The following is a 15,213-nucleotide window of genomic DNA, read 5'->3' as shown; positions in this document are numbered from 1 at the left end:
GCAACCCACCCTCTTGTAATTCCTCCGGAAATCCTAACCAGGATTTGGAAAACACCCGGATATGGTTAAAGAACCATACCGGGTTTTGTACCAAACCAGGTCCGGAACAAGACATTCCAGTATATTAGTTTCTGGAAAAGAGGGCAACCAGAACTGCTCCAGCCTCCATTCACTCCTTCCCAGTAACACCAGCCAATTGGAGCCCTGGACTTTGTTTATGAGAAAGGCCTTGTAACCCAGGATACTAACTGAGCAGGGCTGGCAGACTCATGCTCGTGTCTGCAGTTTAGCCTCAGTAGGCCGCTGACATGAATATGGAAGTGTTTTCTCCAGCAAAGGTAAGCTTCCTCTGCCCCTTTCTAAACCCTACCTCCTTTTCTTTGAAACAAAAAACAAAACTTTATATTCAGCTTGGTTTAGAGAAATCCTGGGCCCACAGGGAGAGAAAGTCAGTGGCTGAGAAGGAGGAAGCACGGCTGAATGTGCAGGAAAGTTAAAACGTAAAATATGCTCTCTTTGTTCCTCTCATCAAAATGGCCAGGGACATTGCTCAGCTGTTTCAGAGATGATCCTGGAGTTGTAGAGAGTAGTTAATTTTCCTGTTAAAATAGTATGCTCATTTCTTGGTCTCAGTTTATGTGGTTTATTGAGGTGATGGAACACTTAAAAACAACTACTTACTTTCATACTTTGAGATCCAGATTGGCACAGAGCAAGACAGTAAATGATAGCTGAGCTAAGCTATCAGCTTAAAATCTAAATTGTTTCTCACACTTAGTGCCTAAGTAGAAGAAATGTTTTTGAAAATATGGGTTCAAATTCTGGCCTTGCCAGTAACTGGTTGCTTGGCTTTAAGCAAACCCCTTTATCTCTCTGGTCTCCGTTTTCTATATGTCATGTCAAGGGGTTGAAAAAGTATAGTTTCTGGAAATTTTTATGGATGTATGAATCCATTAATGCATTAAGACTTTTACTAATCATTTATTGTATTCTAAGCCCTTTGAAAGGGGGTCATACATCTCTTATTTTGTTTGATCCTCAAAACAATTTGTGAAATATTATCCATAATTCTGGATGAGAAAACTGAGGCAAAATAGGTGAAACTGACTTGTAGCTATTATAGGCAAAAAAATAATTTCAACCCAGGTCTTATAATTTTGTATCAGTATACTTTCTATTATACCACAACTAGGGTATGAGGAAATAAAGAAAAACCCCTAATATAAATGCACATATGTAGTGAAATCATATTGTCCCAGGAAAAGCACAGTGATGATATACATGATTGTCAGGCTAAAGGATCTTAAGTTCTAGTACTAGCTTTTAGAACTTAGAGACTTAGAGTCTCTCCCTCTGGGCCTCAATTTCCCCGCTTCTGACACAGTAGAATACAACGACAATGATTAAAAATAATGTAAATTGTACTTGTGCTATATGGACTCTTTTGAGGCTCTCAACACTCTCTTGATTTTCCCTTCTAGTAAAAAAAAAGTCCCATACTGCCTAAAGGTGAGGAAATCCCCTATTTTGAGTCACAAGGTGAAGAAAAAGCCACAAAAACATTAAGAAAGTAGAAGACCAAAAGGTCAATCTTGATAGAGGGTTCTATTAATAAGACTGCTGAAATTGGAGACAAAACCTCTAGGATAGCTCAGCATTTGTGTTCAGTTGAGTGATCCTTTGCCCAGGATATGCTTGTCCAGGCCAGTATACTCCAACTCAGAGAGAAAAGAACATTATCACATTAAAGGAACAACTTGAAAATTCTAGGAAAAACAGTGATGCAAATTGTGAATAAAGGGAACCAAGCCCAGGTAACATTGGTATAACAGGAAAGTAAGGTTTGTCTAGTCTCAGTGTATATTAACTAAATTATGTCTAATTCAAAGAATCTCAGAAATTCTTTCTCTTTCTCCCTCCCATCCTTTGAGCACCTCTTCCTTCTGTCCTCCTTTTTAACTTTCCTCCAGGATTCTTCCTCATATTCTCTCATTTCCCCTTTCCCTTTTTACCTTTCCCTTTTTATTTTTCCTCCTCAGTCTGGCCTTTCTATAAGATCTCCTCCTGTGGGCTCAACTGATTAAAAATAGCCCTCCCCAAATGAATAATTTATGTAGGGCTTCCAAATCCTTCATCTCATTTGATTTTCATAGCAAACTAATCAGGAGGCCAAACCAGAGATTATCTCCATTTAAGAAATGAGAAAACTCAGGTTCAAGAAACTAAGTGACTTGTTCCATGTTATACAACTAGTAAATGATGATTCCAGAATTAGAATCTAATTTTTTCTGAGTCTAGAGTCTTTCAATTTTACTATGAAATATACAAATGATTCTGAAAGAATGTTATGGGTTCTCCCTTTCTTTTGTTTTATAATAATAAACCTAATTTAAAAACAACAATAGTAATAGCAACAACAAATGCATCTTTAGGAATAAAATAGGAAGTTAGTGACTAGAGGAAATGAGAAATTATATTTATCAGATACCTGCTAAGTCCCTGTGCTGTTTCTTTCAAACACATTTGAAAACAGTACTCAAACCTGAGTTTATCTGATTCAAAAGTTCTGGTTCTTTTCAGCTATATACATGTGCCGTATGCTTACAGTGTGCTATTGTATATAGGAACTTATGCATGTGTTTGTGTTATGGATATTCATAAAATGTTAAAGCTTTGTGAGCCTGGCAATTTTCACGTCTAAACCTATTTCCTTATCTGTAATAATCATAGCCACTAATGCCTTTTGGTCTTTTACTGGTGCACTTAAATATTTATTTGTGTTCTATTCACTTACAGATCTTATTTCATTTAATCCTCACAACTACCCTGAGAAGTAGTAAATAATATTAATTCCATTTAAGATGAAAACACAAGGGCCAGAGAAGTAGAGCAGTTTATCAAGTTACACAGCTAGGAAAAGTGAAGCCAGGGTTTGTTTAGGTAGTCTGATTCCAAAGCCTGTGTCTTCAATGTAAAATATATCTGCAGGGCTCCCATCAAAGTATCTTTCAATAGATACACAAAAACTTCTAAGATACTACATCCACTCTCAAGGAATTTATATTTCAAGCTGGTAAATAAAGACAGTTCATGAGGCAGCTTATGAGACAAAAGTAATAATAATACAAAGTCTGATTTCATGCAATTTTATGCTATTTAGAGTAAGTAGTTCTTCAGAGGACAGTGATATGAAGAGGCTACAGGGGGCCTTCTGGAGCAGATAAAATTTAAGTTAGCCCTTAGAGTTGAAATATATGATGTGTGGGAGAGGGGCTGGTGCAGGGGGATGACCCACAGAGATGTTATGGGGAGGGAGGTGGGAGGGGGGGTTCATGTTTGGGAACACATGTAAGAATTAAAGATTTTAAAATTAAAAAAAAATAAAAAAAATAAAAAAATAAAACCTAACCTCAAATCTTATGCAAAAAAAAAAAAAAAAAAAAAAAGATAAATTAACAAACTGTCACCAGGAGGGAGAAAGAAGAGGAAGGAAATCAACAGTTATAGTTTGTTATATTCTAAACACTAATTGTCCTGGGGCCTTTTCATGTAAGTTTTCTAATTTACTTCTCCAAAGCTTATACTATTATATATATTTTATAGATAAGAAAACAGGTTCAGAGTGCCTAAGTATTACCCAAGTCTACACAACTGGTCAGCAGGAAAGCCAGGTTTTAGAAGAATCCAAGGCAGTGTGCTTAGTCACTTCAGTCATGTCCGACTCCCTGCAACCCCATGGACCATGGCCCACCAGGCTCCTCTGTCCATGGGATTCTCCAGACAAGGCAGGTTCTCCCCCATATCAAGGGCTTCTTCCAAATGTCATATGAAAACTGGGAGGGGTTGTTACACACTTGTGCCACTGCTTTGTGTGGAAGTGTTTGAGAATTTTTAGAGAGGTCCATAGTTCTATTTATCAATCAGGGTACTATCCACATGTGAGTCTGTGCATATTTTTTACTTTCTGTTTTCAATTAAAGTCCCTAATATCATGTGGTTAGGTTGAAGATTTAGTGAAATAATTTATGTAAGAACTGAGCATCATGTTTATTGTATAGTAATTTCTCCATGAATGATAGTTACCATCATTATTATCATCATCATGAATGATACTCATTAGATGTATCTTTGCCTATATAAATATATATGTCTATCTCTGGAAGTGATCATAACTACATGTCATTGCTTATTTCAGAGTATATGGGGTATTCTCAGATATGACAATAGCTATAAACACAAAGAAGCATACCTTGGAGATATTGCAGGTTCAGTTCCAGACTTCTGCAGTAAAGTTCATGTTGTAATAAATCTTCATACTTTAAAAAAAATTTTTAATGCATATAAATGTTATGTTTATGCTATACTGTCATCAATTAAGTGTATAATAGCATTATGTCTTTTAAAATGTACATATATCAATTTTAAAATATTATTGCTAAAAAGTGCTAAACATCACCTGACAATGCAGAACTGCCACAAACCTTCAGTTTTTAAAAAACATGATGTCTGTGAAGTGAATTAAAATGAAGCATAATAAAGCAAGATATGTCTGCAAATGTTCTCTGTGCATGTACAAATATATTTTGTGAAAAGTAGTATAGCGTGGTAATTAACATGAAACTAATATAATATTGTCAATCACTTATACTTCAGAAAAAGAAAAGCATAAACACTGAACCCATACTCCTTTTACCACACAAGCCAACTCTGCTGATTGTTAACTATGGGAACTTTGACAAATTACCTCATATCTCTGTTTTATAGTTCTTCTTTCTAATAATATGGGGATAATAAAGATATTTGCTTCATAGTACATTTGTTAGGATTGAATGATTTAATCTGTAAAACATTTTAAACAATGTCTGACATATACACACATTATAAATATTGACTTATTATTTTAAATTGAAGTATAGTTGATTTTCAATATTGTGTTAATTTCTGGTATATACCAAAGTGATTCAGAAATATATATATTCTTTTTCAGATTTTTTCCATTATAGGTTATTATTATTATGACAGTGACTAAGGCTCTATGTGACACTGTGGAACTAATGTGGATGCAAGTATGTGTGTCTCTGCTCTTAAATAAGACTGCATGTGTCTATGTATATGCAAGTATATGTATATTTGTGTATATGTTATGTTGTTTGTGTTTCTTGGATTCACTGTGTCTGTGGTATGACTGAGTGTTTCATATCAGCCCCAAGAAATCTAACTCCCATGTTGATGTATCAGAATGAAGGACTAGATGCTTAGTTCTAACTCTGAGTCAAGATTGGACACATTAGATGGATTTGTGCATTGCAAAGAACCAGCAAAAAACATTTCTTCTGATAAATGTGCTAAGTTCACAGTTCAGTTTATTTTCATAGACTGAACACATCCATGTAATCAATAGTTAAATTCAGAAACAGAACATTACCTAAAAGCCTTCCTCTTCTTCCCTACCAGCCAGTGATCCCTACCTCAAAGGCAAACATTATCCTAGCTTCTAACAGCATAGATTGGCTTTGCCTATTTTGTACCTTACAAAAATGAAATCATATAATATTTACTTCTGTGTCTGGTTTCTTTCTGCAATATTATATTTGTGAGAGGCATCTATATTTTCATGTAGTGCTAGTTTGCTCATTACTATTGCTATACAGAATTTCATTATATAAATAAAATACAATTTACTCATCCATTATAGTGTCGTGGGCATGTTGGCTGTTTCCAGTTTGCATCTATGAACATTATAGCAAATGATTTTTGCTGAATTCTCATTTGTTTTTAAACACAGTTTATAGGGGACGGAAAGTGATAATGATGAAAATAGAGACACAGGGAGAATTAGTGACTTCACTTGGGTACTGAGTGAGTAACAGTGACTCAATTAGGTTACTGATGCTTGTTTCCTAATTTGAGGGCCAGAGTATAGTCTTCTTTCTACACTGCTGAAGAAAATGAACTCATATTTTTCTTCTGAAGAAAGTGATACCTTAAAAAAGTCAGTCCCAGTGACTTTTAACTTTACCTTCCAAAGTCCAATGTGTAGAGATCCTTGAACACTTGTTGAAAGGAATCAGGTAAGGCAGAGATTCTATGCTAGTCAGTTTTTATGTTCTCAGTCACTCAGTCTAGGTCTTGCCTCTTTACTTTTCCAGATACATTCAAAGTCCCTTTGTTCTCTTTCTTCCTTCAGAAGTTATTCATTTGCCTGTTTCCCAGAGTAACGTGGGCCATGGAGTCAGGCCATCTCCTCTGGGCTCTGCTGTTCATGCAACCTCTGTGGCCCCAACTGACTGATGGGACTACTAGAGTCTACTACCTGGGGATCCAGGATGTGCAGTGGAACTATGCTCCTAAGGGAAGGAATATCATCACGAACCAGCCTCTGGAAAGTGACATGTAGGTTTAATCTCTCGTAGAATTAGAGATGGAGTTAGGGAGGGGCACCCTTGAGGTCAGTAGGTAGCTCTTGAGGACCTTTTCCCAGGGTATGGTTGCTGTCAGCTCCAGATCTCTCTGGGCCATAATCCCAGTGGTGCATTTCCTGAGAAACAACTAATTGACTCAGGAGCCAGCATCTCATATGGAGTCTGCTTTTCCAGACTGAGATCCCTCAGCATTTTTAGGGTCTTAAAGGTCATTCCATATTGCCTTGATTCTAAGGTGATATTCACAATGCTGTTTTAATAATAGGTTTTTAGCTTTTAAACAGGAAAGAAACATGAAATATATACAGTGTTTGTAAGATGTGTGTGGTGTATGTGTGCTGCAAATAGTTCAGTGGAACTATACTGATTTAAGATATGTGAAAATGTGAAAAAATAAGATCAGCCTTAGAATCAAGGAAAGAACAGTAATAGCTATCACATATAACATTTTGTGACAGGCACCATATTAGAAATTTATATACTTTGTCTCACCTAATTCTTATAGAAACTAGAAGGTGAATATGAATATTCTCATCTTATAAATGAGAAAACTGAGGCTCAGGGGGATCAAATGACTTCCCCAAGTACAACAGTAAATGGAAAATTTAGGATTTGAACCTGGGTAATGTGGATACAAAGTTGGTACTCCTCTCACCATTCAGCCTCTAATAGATCCTACAGGAATAAATTTTTTTTGATCTTAGAGCTCTGCACGCATTCCACAAATATCAGCTGAAAAAAATTAATGTGTTAAAAAATCTTTTGTGATCATGAATCATGTTGTCTCTCCAAAGCATCAGAGTTTTCCAAAGTTGATGGTAACATCTCAGAGTTCTCTAGGAAGAATTTGAGTAAGAAAAAGCCATCCTTTTTTTTTGAAAAACCATCTTTCTAATTATCTAGTTTTGGAGTACAGAATCTGGATTAAAAGTATCCTTGAGGGATAACTTTGTTATCCCCCATTTCCAATACTTTGAAGTAATAGATAACATTGTTTTTTTTTTTTTAACTATTTTCCAAGCATTTTTCTAAACTCTTTATGTATTTTAATTACTTAGTCACCAGTAACAGCTGGTACCATGATTACCTCCATCTTATAGATGGAGAAATTATACTCAGAGAAGTTAAGTAAACTGTTAAAAGTCCTACAGATTTGAAAATGGCAATGCATGCATGCTAAGTCACTTCAGTCATGTCTGACTCTTTGTGATCCTATGGAGTGTGGCCCACCAGGCTCCTCTGTCTGGGGAGATTCTCCAGACAAGAATATGGGAGTGGGTTGCCATGCCCTTCTCCAGGGGAAATGGCAATATTGGCATTTAATTGAAACTTCCTGGCTCCAGAGTTTATGATCTTAACCATTATGCTATAAGACTTCCCATATATAGCAGGACAACACTAAATCAAGCCAACTGGATAGGAAGTTGAGCACTTAAAAAGGGTCTGTTCATACTTGGTTGCCTCCCCACTACTATATATTAGGCTGTAGTGAGTGAATCTGCCTATTTTATAGGTTGTGTGCAGCGACCCTATGGATTATAATCCGCCAGGCTCCTCAGTCCATGGGATTCTCCAGGCAAGAATACTGGAGCGTGTTGTCATGCTCTTCTAAAGGGGATCTTCTCAACCCTGGATCGAACCCGCATCTCTTATGTCTCCTGTATTGGCAGGCGGGTTCTTTACCACTGTCCTACCTGAGGAGCCGATTTTGTAGGTTAAAAGTGCATATCAGCAAATTCATACACTCTAAGTTAATACTTCTCATTGTCTAACAATCAGATCCTAGCCTAAGGCTTTCATATTTTGATCAGTACAGTCCCATTTCTTCTTATTTTGCCCTAAACAAAAATGGTCACTTTTTGATCAGCTTCCTCTAGAAGAAAGGCAAAAATGTGAGTCTCTCTTTCCTTCCTTCCCAGAGTAGCTGCTAGCTTCTTGAAGTCTGACAAGAACCGAATAGGGAACAGCTACAAGAAGACCATCTACAAGGAATACAAGGATGACTCATACATGGATGAAGTGGTTCAGCCAGCCTGGTTGGGCTTCCTGGGGCCAGTGTTGAGGGCTGAGGTGGGAGATGTCATCCTTATCCACTTGAAGAATTTTGCCACTCGTCCTTATACCATCCATCCCCATGGTGTATTCTATGAAAAGGACTCAGAAGGTAAAATATCCCATCCTTTCTTTCTCCTACCTGCAACAAACATCGCTTTTTCTTTACTGTCTTATGAGAGAGAGAGATAAGCTGGGAATGAAGATAGTCTTCTTTTTTGAACTGAAGTGGCAGTTACTCTCCCCAGAGAAAATATGGGTACCATTATCAGCTCTGCTATTCATACACTGTGTAACTTTGGGCAAGTTACTGCCCGTCTCTAAACCTCAATTGTTCCTTAAAAATGTAGTGATTCAATTTACCTTTTATCACAAAAAATTGCTTAAATGGAATTCCCATAAAATATTTGACTGTTTTGGAAATAGAGGAGTGTTCTGTGAATTTTCTTCTTAAGAGGAAGATTGGTTTACTCATCCATAGCTCCCACTATCCCAGGCCCAACAGTTTATAATACTGACACAGCAGTGAGTGAGGAATAGAGAAGTCCAAAGGTCCTAACTTGATTGTTAACTCCCCATATCACCTTGGGCAAATTATTTTCCCTTTGTTTTCTCTTTCATAAGTAGCCCATTTGATAATTGAGCTGCCTTCAGACTGAAATTCTGTGGTTGTCTTCTTTTTGTTTTCCAAAGTGAGTGCTCAGAGGAAGGGAATTTTTATTTTCTCTTTCCTCCATGTCATTGGCTTTGCACTGGAGCATTACTAAGTTAAGCTGTATAGTACTTTCAATGGCCATATCTCCTTCCCCAAGGGCTGCTACCTTTTTAACCTGTTGTTGGTTTGAAGTCTAGGGTTCTTGAGTAGATATTACCTGAATCTGACCTTCCTCAGGTTGTGAGGAATACTGTGCTGAACTTTAGAACTCTACCTTCCACAAAACTGAAACTAGATATCTCATATGTCAGCACTCTCCTGATTTCTCTATCTGCTAGGTCTCTCTCACCCTGGGACTGAGCATGTGCAATTTCATTTTTTAGGTTCCTTGTATCCAGATGGTTCCTCTGGCTGGCTGAAAGCTGATGATTCTGTACCCCCAGGAGGCAGCCACATCTACAACTGGACCATTCCAGAAAGCCATGCACCCACTGATGCTGACCCAGCATGCCTCACCTGGGTCTACCATTCTCATGTAGATGCTCCACGAGATATTGCTACTGGTCTCGTTGGACCCCTTATAACCTGTAAAAGAGGTATAAGCCCCAAGTGTGAGCTGAAGATACTATTTGGGATATCTAGAGGGAGCCGTGATAAAATTGAATCACCTACATATTGAACAACAACCTGGAGAGCATTAATTTAACACCCCCATTTATTAGCAAGAATAAACTCTACCAAACTCCCTTTTCACTATTTTTTCTATTTAATTATTTTTTTAAAAAACAAACAAAAATATTAAAAAAAAATACTTGCTACTTTTTTCTTATTTCATTAAAAAAAAACCTCAAATTAGTAATGATAAAAATCAAGTTACATAAGAACAAATGTGTATTAATAGTTTTTTGGATAGGATTGAAAGTGTAGCCATCAGAATTTGGGGAGGATGGTAAGTTTGGTTGGAAATGTGGTATGTTTAGGGTATAGTCAGTCCTGAAGACCTGTGTGTTGTGGTCAGAATAAGGCCCTGAGTTGAAGACATAGGCAGGGATGGTGGGAGGGAATTATTCTAGATTCTATGTACTTCACCTTCAAGTCCTAGGCTCAACTGAATTGGTGACTTTATCTAAGGAGTTTGGAAATAGAAATTAGCAGCAGAAGGTTCTATATACTTTTCTGTTGCTGATGGACTCTTAAGGCTCCACTCTTTCTATCCTTACTTGTGAGTACCCGTTACAGCTTACTGTTGCTAAAGAAAGAAGGTTCTTAAAGGCTTTTTTCTTACTTTCAACAGGAACCCTGGATGGGAGCTTCCCTCCTCGGCGACAGGATGTGGACAATGATTTCTTCCTCCTTTTTAGTGTGATAGATGAGAACCTTAGCTGGCATATCAATGAGAACATTGCCACTTACTGCTCAGACCCTGCCTCAGTGGACAAAGAAGATGAGGACTTTCAGGAGAGCAATAGGATGCATGGTGAGCTGGGAGTAACTGACCACATATAACAGTGAACACTGAGGTTCTCCACTGGGCCTAGTATTTGGTGAATGTTTTCACATACTTGGTTCTTTTTAAACCTCACAAGGACCATGGGTAGTAGGTGGCTTTTCCATGTTTCACTCATGAGTAAACCAAGGCTATAGGATTACACAGAAAATAAACGGCACAGCTAAAATTCCAACCCTAATCTCTCTCACCACATAGACTATGCTCTTGCCATTAAGTACCTTGCCTTATAACATGGAACAGCCCAGGGTTGTTGATTCCAAAGTCATATACTCTATGCTTAGTCACTGGCTAGGGTTGCCCAATGATATAACTAGTTAACATTTCTTTGTTTTAAAAAGGATGTAAACTGGAAAAATTACATGTTTTATAGAGAGAAGAAATGAGTTCCCTTAAGGGTGTTCTGTTCAGTTCAGTTCATTTCAGTCACTCAGTCGTGTCCGACTCTTTGCGACCCCATGAACTGCAGCACACCAGGCATCCCTGTCCATCACCAACTCCCGGAATCTGCCCAAACCCATGTCCATCAAGTTGGTGATGCCATCCAACGATCTCATCCTCTGTCATCCCCTTCTCCTCCTGCCCTCAATCTTTCCCAGAATCAGGGTCTTTTCAAATGAGTCAGCTCTTCGCATCAGGTGGCCAAAGTATTGGAGTTTCAGCTTCAACATGAGTCCTTCCATGAGTCCTGATCTCCTTTAGGACGGACTGATTGGATCTCCTTGTAGTCCAAGGGACTCTCAAGAGCCTTCTCTAACACCACAACCATCTTAATTAAATTTAAAACAAACAAAAGGCACAGAAGTCCTAAGACATGGACAGAAAATGGATTTTAGAAATGAAAAAAGTTGCTTTTGCTTTTGTTTAATTATAACAGTGATTTACATAGTGACAGAGGTAGGCTCAAAACCAGTCCCAAGGGGAGGTGAAATTTCAAGGGGATTATGTGAAAGATGGTTTGGACAGCTCAAATTTCTCTTGGGTTTTATAGCAATTGCTTGTAATGACAGTTAGTTAACTTGACAATTTCCCTGTGGAAATTTCAGAATGAAATTGGCCTAGAAGGAAAGAAGGTTTATAAAATAAAACTCCATTTCTTAGAAAGCTTCCTCAGATTGCTGGGTTTGAATCCTGGCTCTACCACTTAATACCTCTGTGGTCTTGGGAGAGAAGTATTAATAACTTTACCTCTCTGAGCCTAGATTTTCACTTTTTTTTCCCATACCAATGAATTCTGCTTATTTCCCAGGACTGTTTGTGAGATTTATATGAGATAATGCATATGGTCAGCACAGTGTACCCTCGAAACCTCACCTAAGTGTTACCTATTATTATTGTCAGATGGTAAGGCTTCTCTCATTGGGCTATCATTTCCTAACTCTGATATTTTCTTTGTGTTTCATTTTGCAGCAATAAATGGCTTTGTATTTGGAAACTTGCCAGATCTAAGTATGTGTGCACAGAAACGTGTGGCCTGGCACTTGTTTGGCATAGGCAATGAGGTAGATGTCCACACAGTTTTCTTCCATGGACAGATGCTGACCATCCGAGGTCATAGAACTGATGTGGCTCATATCTTTCCAGCCACTTTTGTGAGTGCTGAGATGGTGCCCCAGGAACCTGGCACCTGGTTAATCAGCTGCCAAGTGAATAGTCATTTGCAAGGTGAGATCCAATATCTCTGATCCTTTAGATATAGGAGGTAGGTGGCAGTGATGGTTATCAGGAGCCTGGGTTTCTGACCTGGAGCCATAAGATTGGTTTTTCATGTGAGATAACTGGATGTATACGATGAAACATTAGAATTCTGGGATTCCAGGTTCCTTCCTGGCTCAGTTGTTAAATTGCAGGTTGACCTTGGGCATGCTCTCTGGGTTTTATCTTCCCTGTCTCTAACATAAGATGGTAGAGGAATGGATGAGTGAACCTTTGGTAAGTCATGTCATATTTTTTGAGTCTATGTTTCCTCATCTGAGGATTGCAATAATATTTCCCACCTTATAAAGTTGTAAAGAGGTTTCAGAGAAATATGGGATTTTGAAGCTTAGAGGTGGGGGAATGATGAAACCAAGACTGGATACAAGAGAAGAAAATGAGCACTCAAATGTGCAGTTGGAAGATAGGCACTTAAATCTTAATTCTACCTCTGACTAGCTGTGTAATCTTGGACAAGTTATGTAACCTCTCTGATCCTTAGAAAGAAAACTTCACCTGCAAAAGGGGACATTAAGTCTGTTCCACAGGCTAGTTATGAGGACTGAAGGAAGTAACTAAAATATGTAAATCACCCAATAAAGGGTCTGGCAGATAGTACACATTCAATGAAAATGAATATCCTTATTTCCTCCTTCTTCATAGCTCAGATTTCTAATTTCAGATTTCAGATCTCCTTGGGGTGTTGTGAGACTCCAATGAGATAATGTGCCTGAATGACCTCTATACACAGCCAAGCAAATATAACACAGTATCATCTATTACCACTATGCCTCAATGTAACAACTCCACATTTGGAAACACTACTTAGAATCTACACTTTCCTGACAGTCCCAAGTGTGAAGCTTCATCTTCATATGTAGATGTTCCTTTACTTTGAAGCATCCCATTTTATAAATAACAGTCTTATTTTTAAAATTTGATGCTCCCATGGGCCTAGTGTAGTAGATTTCTCTATTCTCCCCATTTACAAATCAGAGGTTAAGCTCAGATCTAGGAAGTGACTTGCCTAAATTCTTATAGATAGTGATAAGGCTTGGACTTGGAATTCAGCTATTTTAACTTCAAGTTCTGTCATGTTGATACAGTGTAAGCATTTTGCAGAGGCAAGAATAAAGGTCTGATAAATGAGTTAGTAGTGGTGAGCAGGTGGGAGATACTTGAATTCCCACTTGCACTCCCTGTCTCCCAGTCAGGCTCTTTAGGAGTGAAAGTAGATCATTTGGAGGGAGGGGTAAAGAGCCTAATGAAGGGTGAAAGCAGGAAACATTAAGAAAAGGAGGAAGGTGAGTCACCTGGGTAAAATATGGTAGAATGGAGCCAGCCCTGATCTTTTTCCTCCAGATGGCATGCAAGCACTCTACAAGGTCAAGTCTTGCTCCATGGCACCTCCCGTGAACTTACTCACAGGCAAAGTCCGTCAGTACTTCATTGAGGCCCATGAAATTCAATGGGACTATGGCCCTATGGGGCATGATGGGAGTACGGGAAAGAATTTGAGGGAGCCAGGCAGGTAAGAAGTAATGTGTTTCCTCTCTCTACTCCTTAGTCTACCCACAAACACCTATTACTCCCTCTCAGAAATCTCTCAATTCACTTGGGGATCACAATCATTGTCTGGAGTTAATGGCACAACTATTAATCAAATTCTCATGACCCTGCAAGAGTGCCTGCTCTTGGAGAGTTATAAAACTTTTTGTATGGTCATGTCAAATATTCCCAGCCAGGGGCCCAAGCAGAAATGTAGGCCAAGATGGGGTCATGTAATTTAAAATGACATTTCTCCAATTCTAATTTACCAATTATTTATCATGTTGCTCCTTTCTTTCTTTGCCATGGTCTGAAGGACACATTTAAGCTGAAGTGTAAAATGTACTCTGAGAAGTATTAGACGAGGGGAAGGAACCTGCCTTATGGTCATTCCATGTCCTTCCTTTTTGAGGAATTTCTCCAATTTTTCATGCTTCATCCATGAGTCAGATATGGGCAAGATAGAGTAGAAAGTCAGTGCCCTAATCAGTTGCTGGGCCTTAAGTTACACTGACTCACTGGGCTATCAGTGATTCCTGATCTTTTTAAAAGATGAACTTGATAAATGACTAAGAGAGTTTATGGAAAATACTATAGAACATCAAATCATGTTTATTCTCCAGTAGGAAATAATAGAATGAATCTGCAGAAAATGTAGAAAAGTAGGCATTTGGGTGTCAGCATGGCTTCTAAGTATCTACAACTAGTCTTTCTAAGTTAGTGTGCTTTCATTTTTAAATGAAAGATATTAAGGGTAGAAAGGATTTTGAGTACCTGAGGATGATTAAGGACAGATGTATGACTACATAACTCTGGAGAATAGAACTGATCCCAACATCTAGAACTTACAAGCAAGAGGATTTCAGCCTACTATAAAGAACTCCAATTATAAAGACTATCCAACAGTAAGAGGAATTATTTTCTCTGAAAATGAGTTTCCTGATCTTGGAAAGGCTGAAGGAGAAGCTATGTATCATTAATTTGTATTTTGCCAGAGGAGATACCTTCACTAGATGGACATTAACCTGGATGATCTCTGAGGTCCTTCCTAAACAAAGATCCATAACTTGATAAGAACAAGTGTGCAATGACAGTCTGTTTGATATGTGGCTAAATAATTTGATATTTGTCTCCTTATTTGCCAGTGGCTCAGATAAATTCTTCCAGAAGAGCTCCATCCGAATTGGGGGCACTTACTGGAAAGTTCGGTATGAAGCCTTCCAAGATGAGACATTCCAGGAAAAGGTGCAGCTGGAGGAGGATAAGCATCTTGGAATTCTGGGTGAGGAATCCTTAACTTATGAATTTAATTGACTAGAGCCAGAGAATTGGGG

General features: G+C 38.2%; 1 protein-coding gene across 1 annotated transcript in view; it reads left to right on the top strand.

The window, feature by feature from the left end:
• The first annotated feature begins 308 nt into the window (after positions 1 to 308).
• The window catches only part of HEPH (hephaestin), a 134,592-nt gene continuing 119,687 nt past the window's right edge, over positions 309 to 15,213 (top strand). The window contains exons 1-8 of the mRNA XM_052663259.1: positions 309 to 338; positions 6,188 to 6,393; positions 8,342 to 8,586; positions 9,513 to 9,725; positions 10,424 to 10,606; positions 12,047 to 12,301; positions 13,694 to 13,862; positions 15,025 to 15,161. Of these exons, the coding sequence (XP_052519219.1) occupies positions 309 to 338; positions 6,188 to 6,393; positions 8,342 to 8,586; positions 9,513 to 9,725; positions 10,424 to 10,606; positions 12,047 to 12,301; positions 13,694 to 13,862; positions 15,025 to 15,161 (1,438 nt within the window). The remainder of the gene's footprint in view (positions 339 to 6,187; positions 6,394 to 8,341; positions 8,587 to 9,512; positions 9,726 to 10,423; positions 10,607 to 12,046; positions 12,302 to 13,693; positions 13,863 to 15,024; positions 15,162 to 15,213) is intronic.

Source organism: Budorcas taxicolor, chromosome X (assembly GCF_023091745.1).
Source record: "Budorcas taxicolor isolate Tak-1 chromosome X, Takin1.1, whole genome shotgun sequence".
NCBI classification, from domain to species: domain Eukaryota; kingdom Metazoa; phylum Chordata; class Mammalia; order Artiodactyla; family Bovidae; genus Budorcas; species Budorcas taxicolor.
Note: the sequence above shows the minus strand (reverse complement) of the source record. Positions and strands in the feature narration are given on the sequence as shown.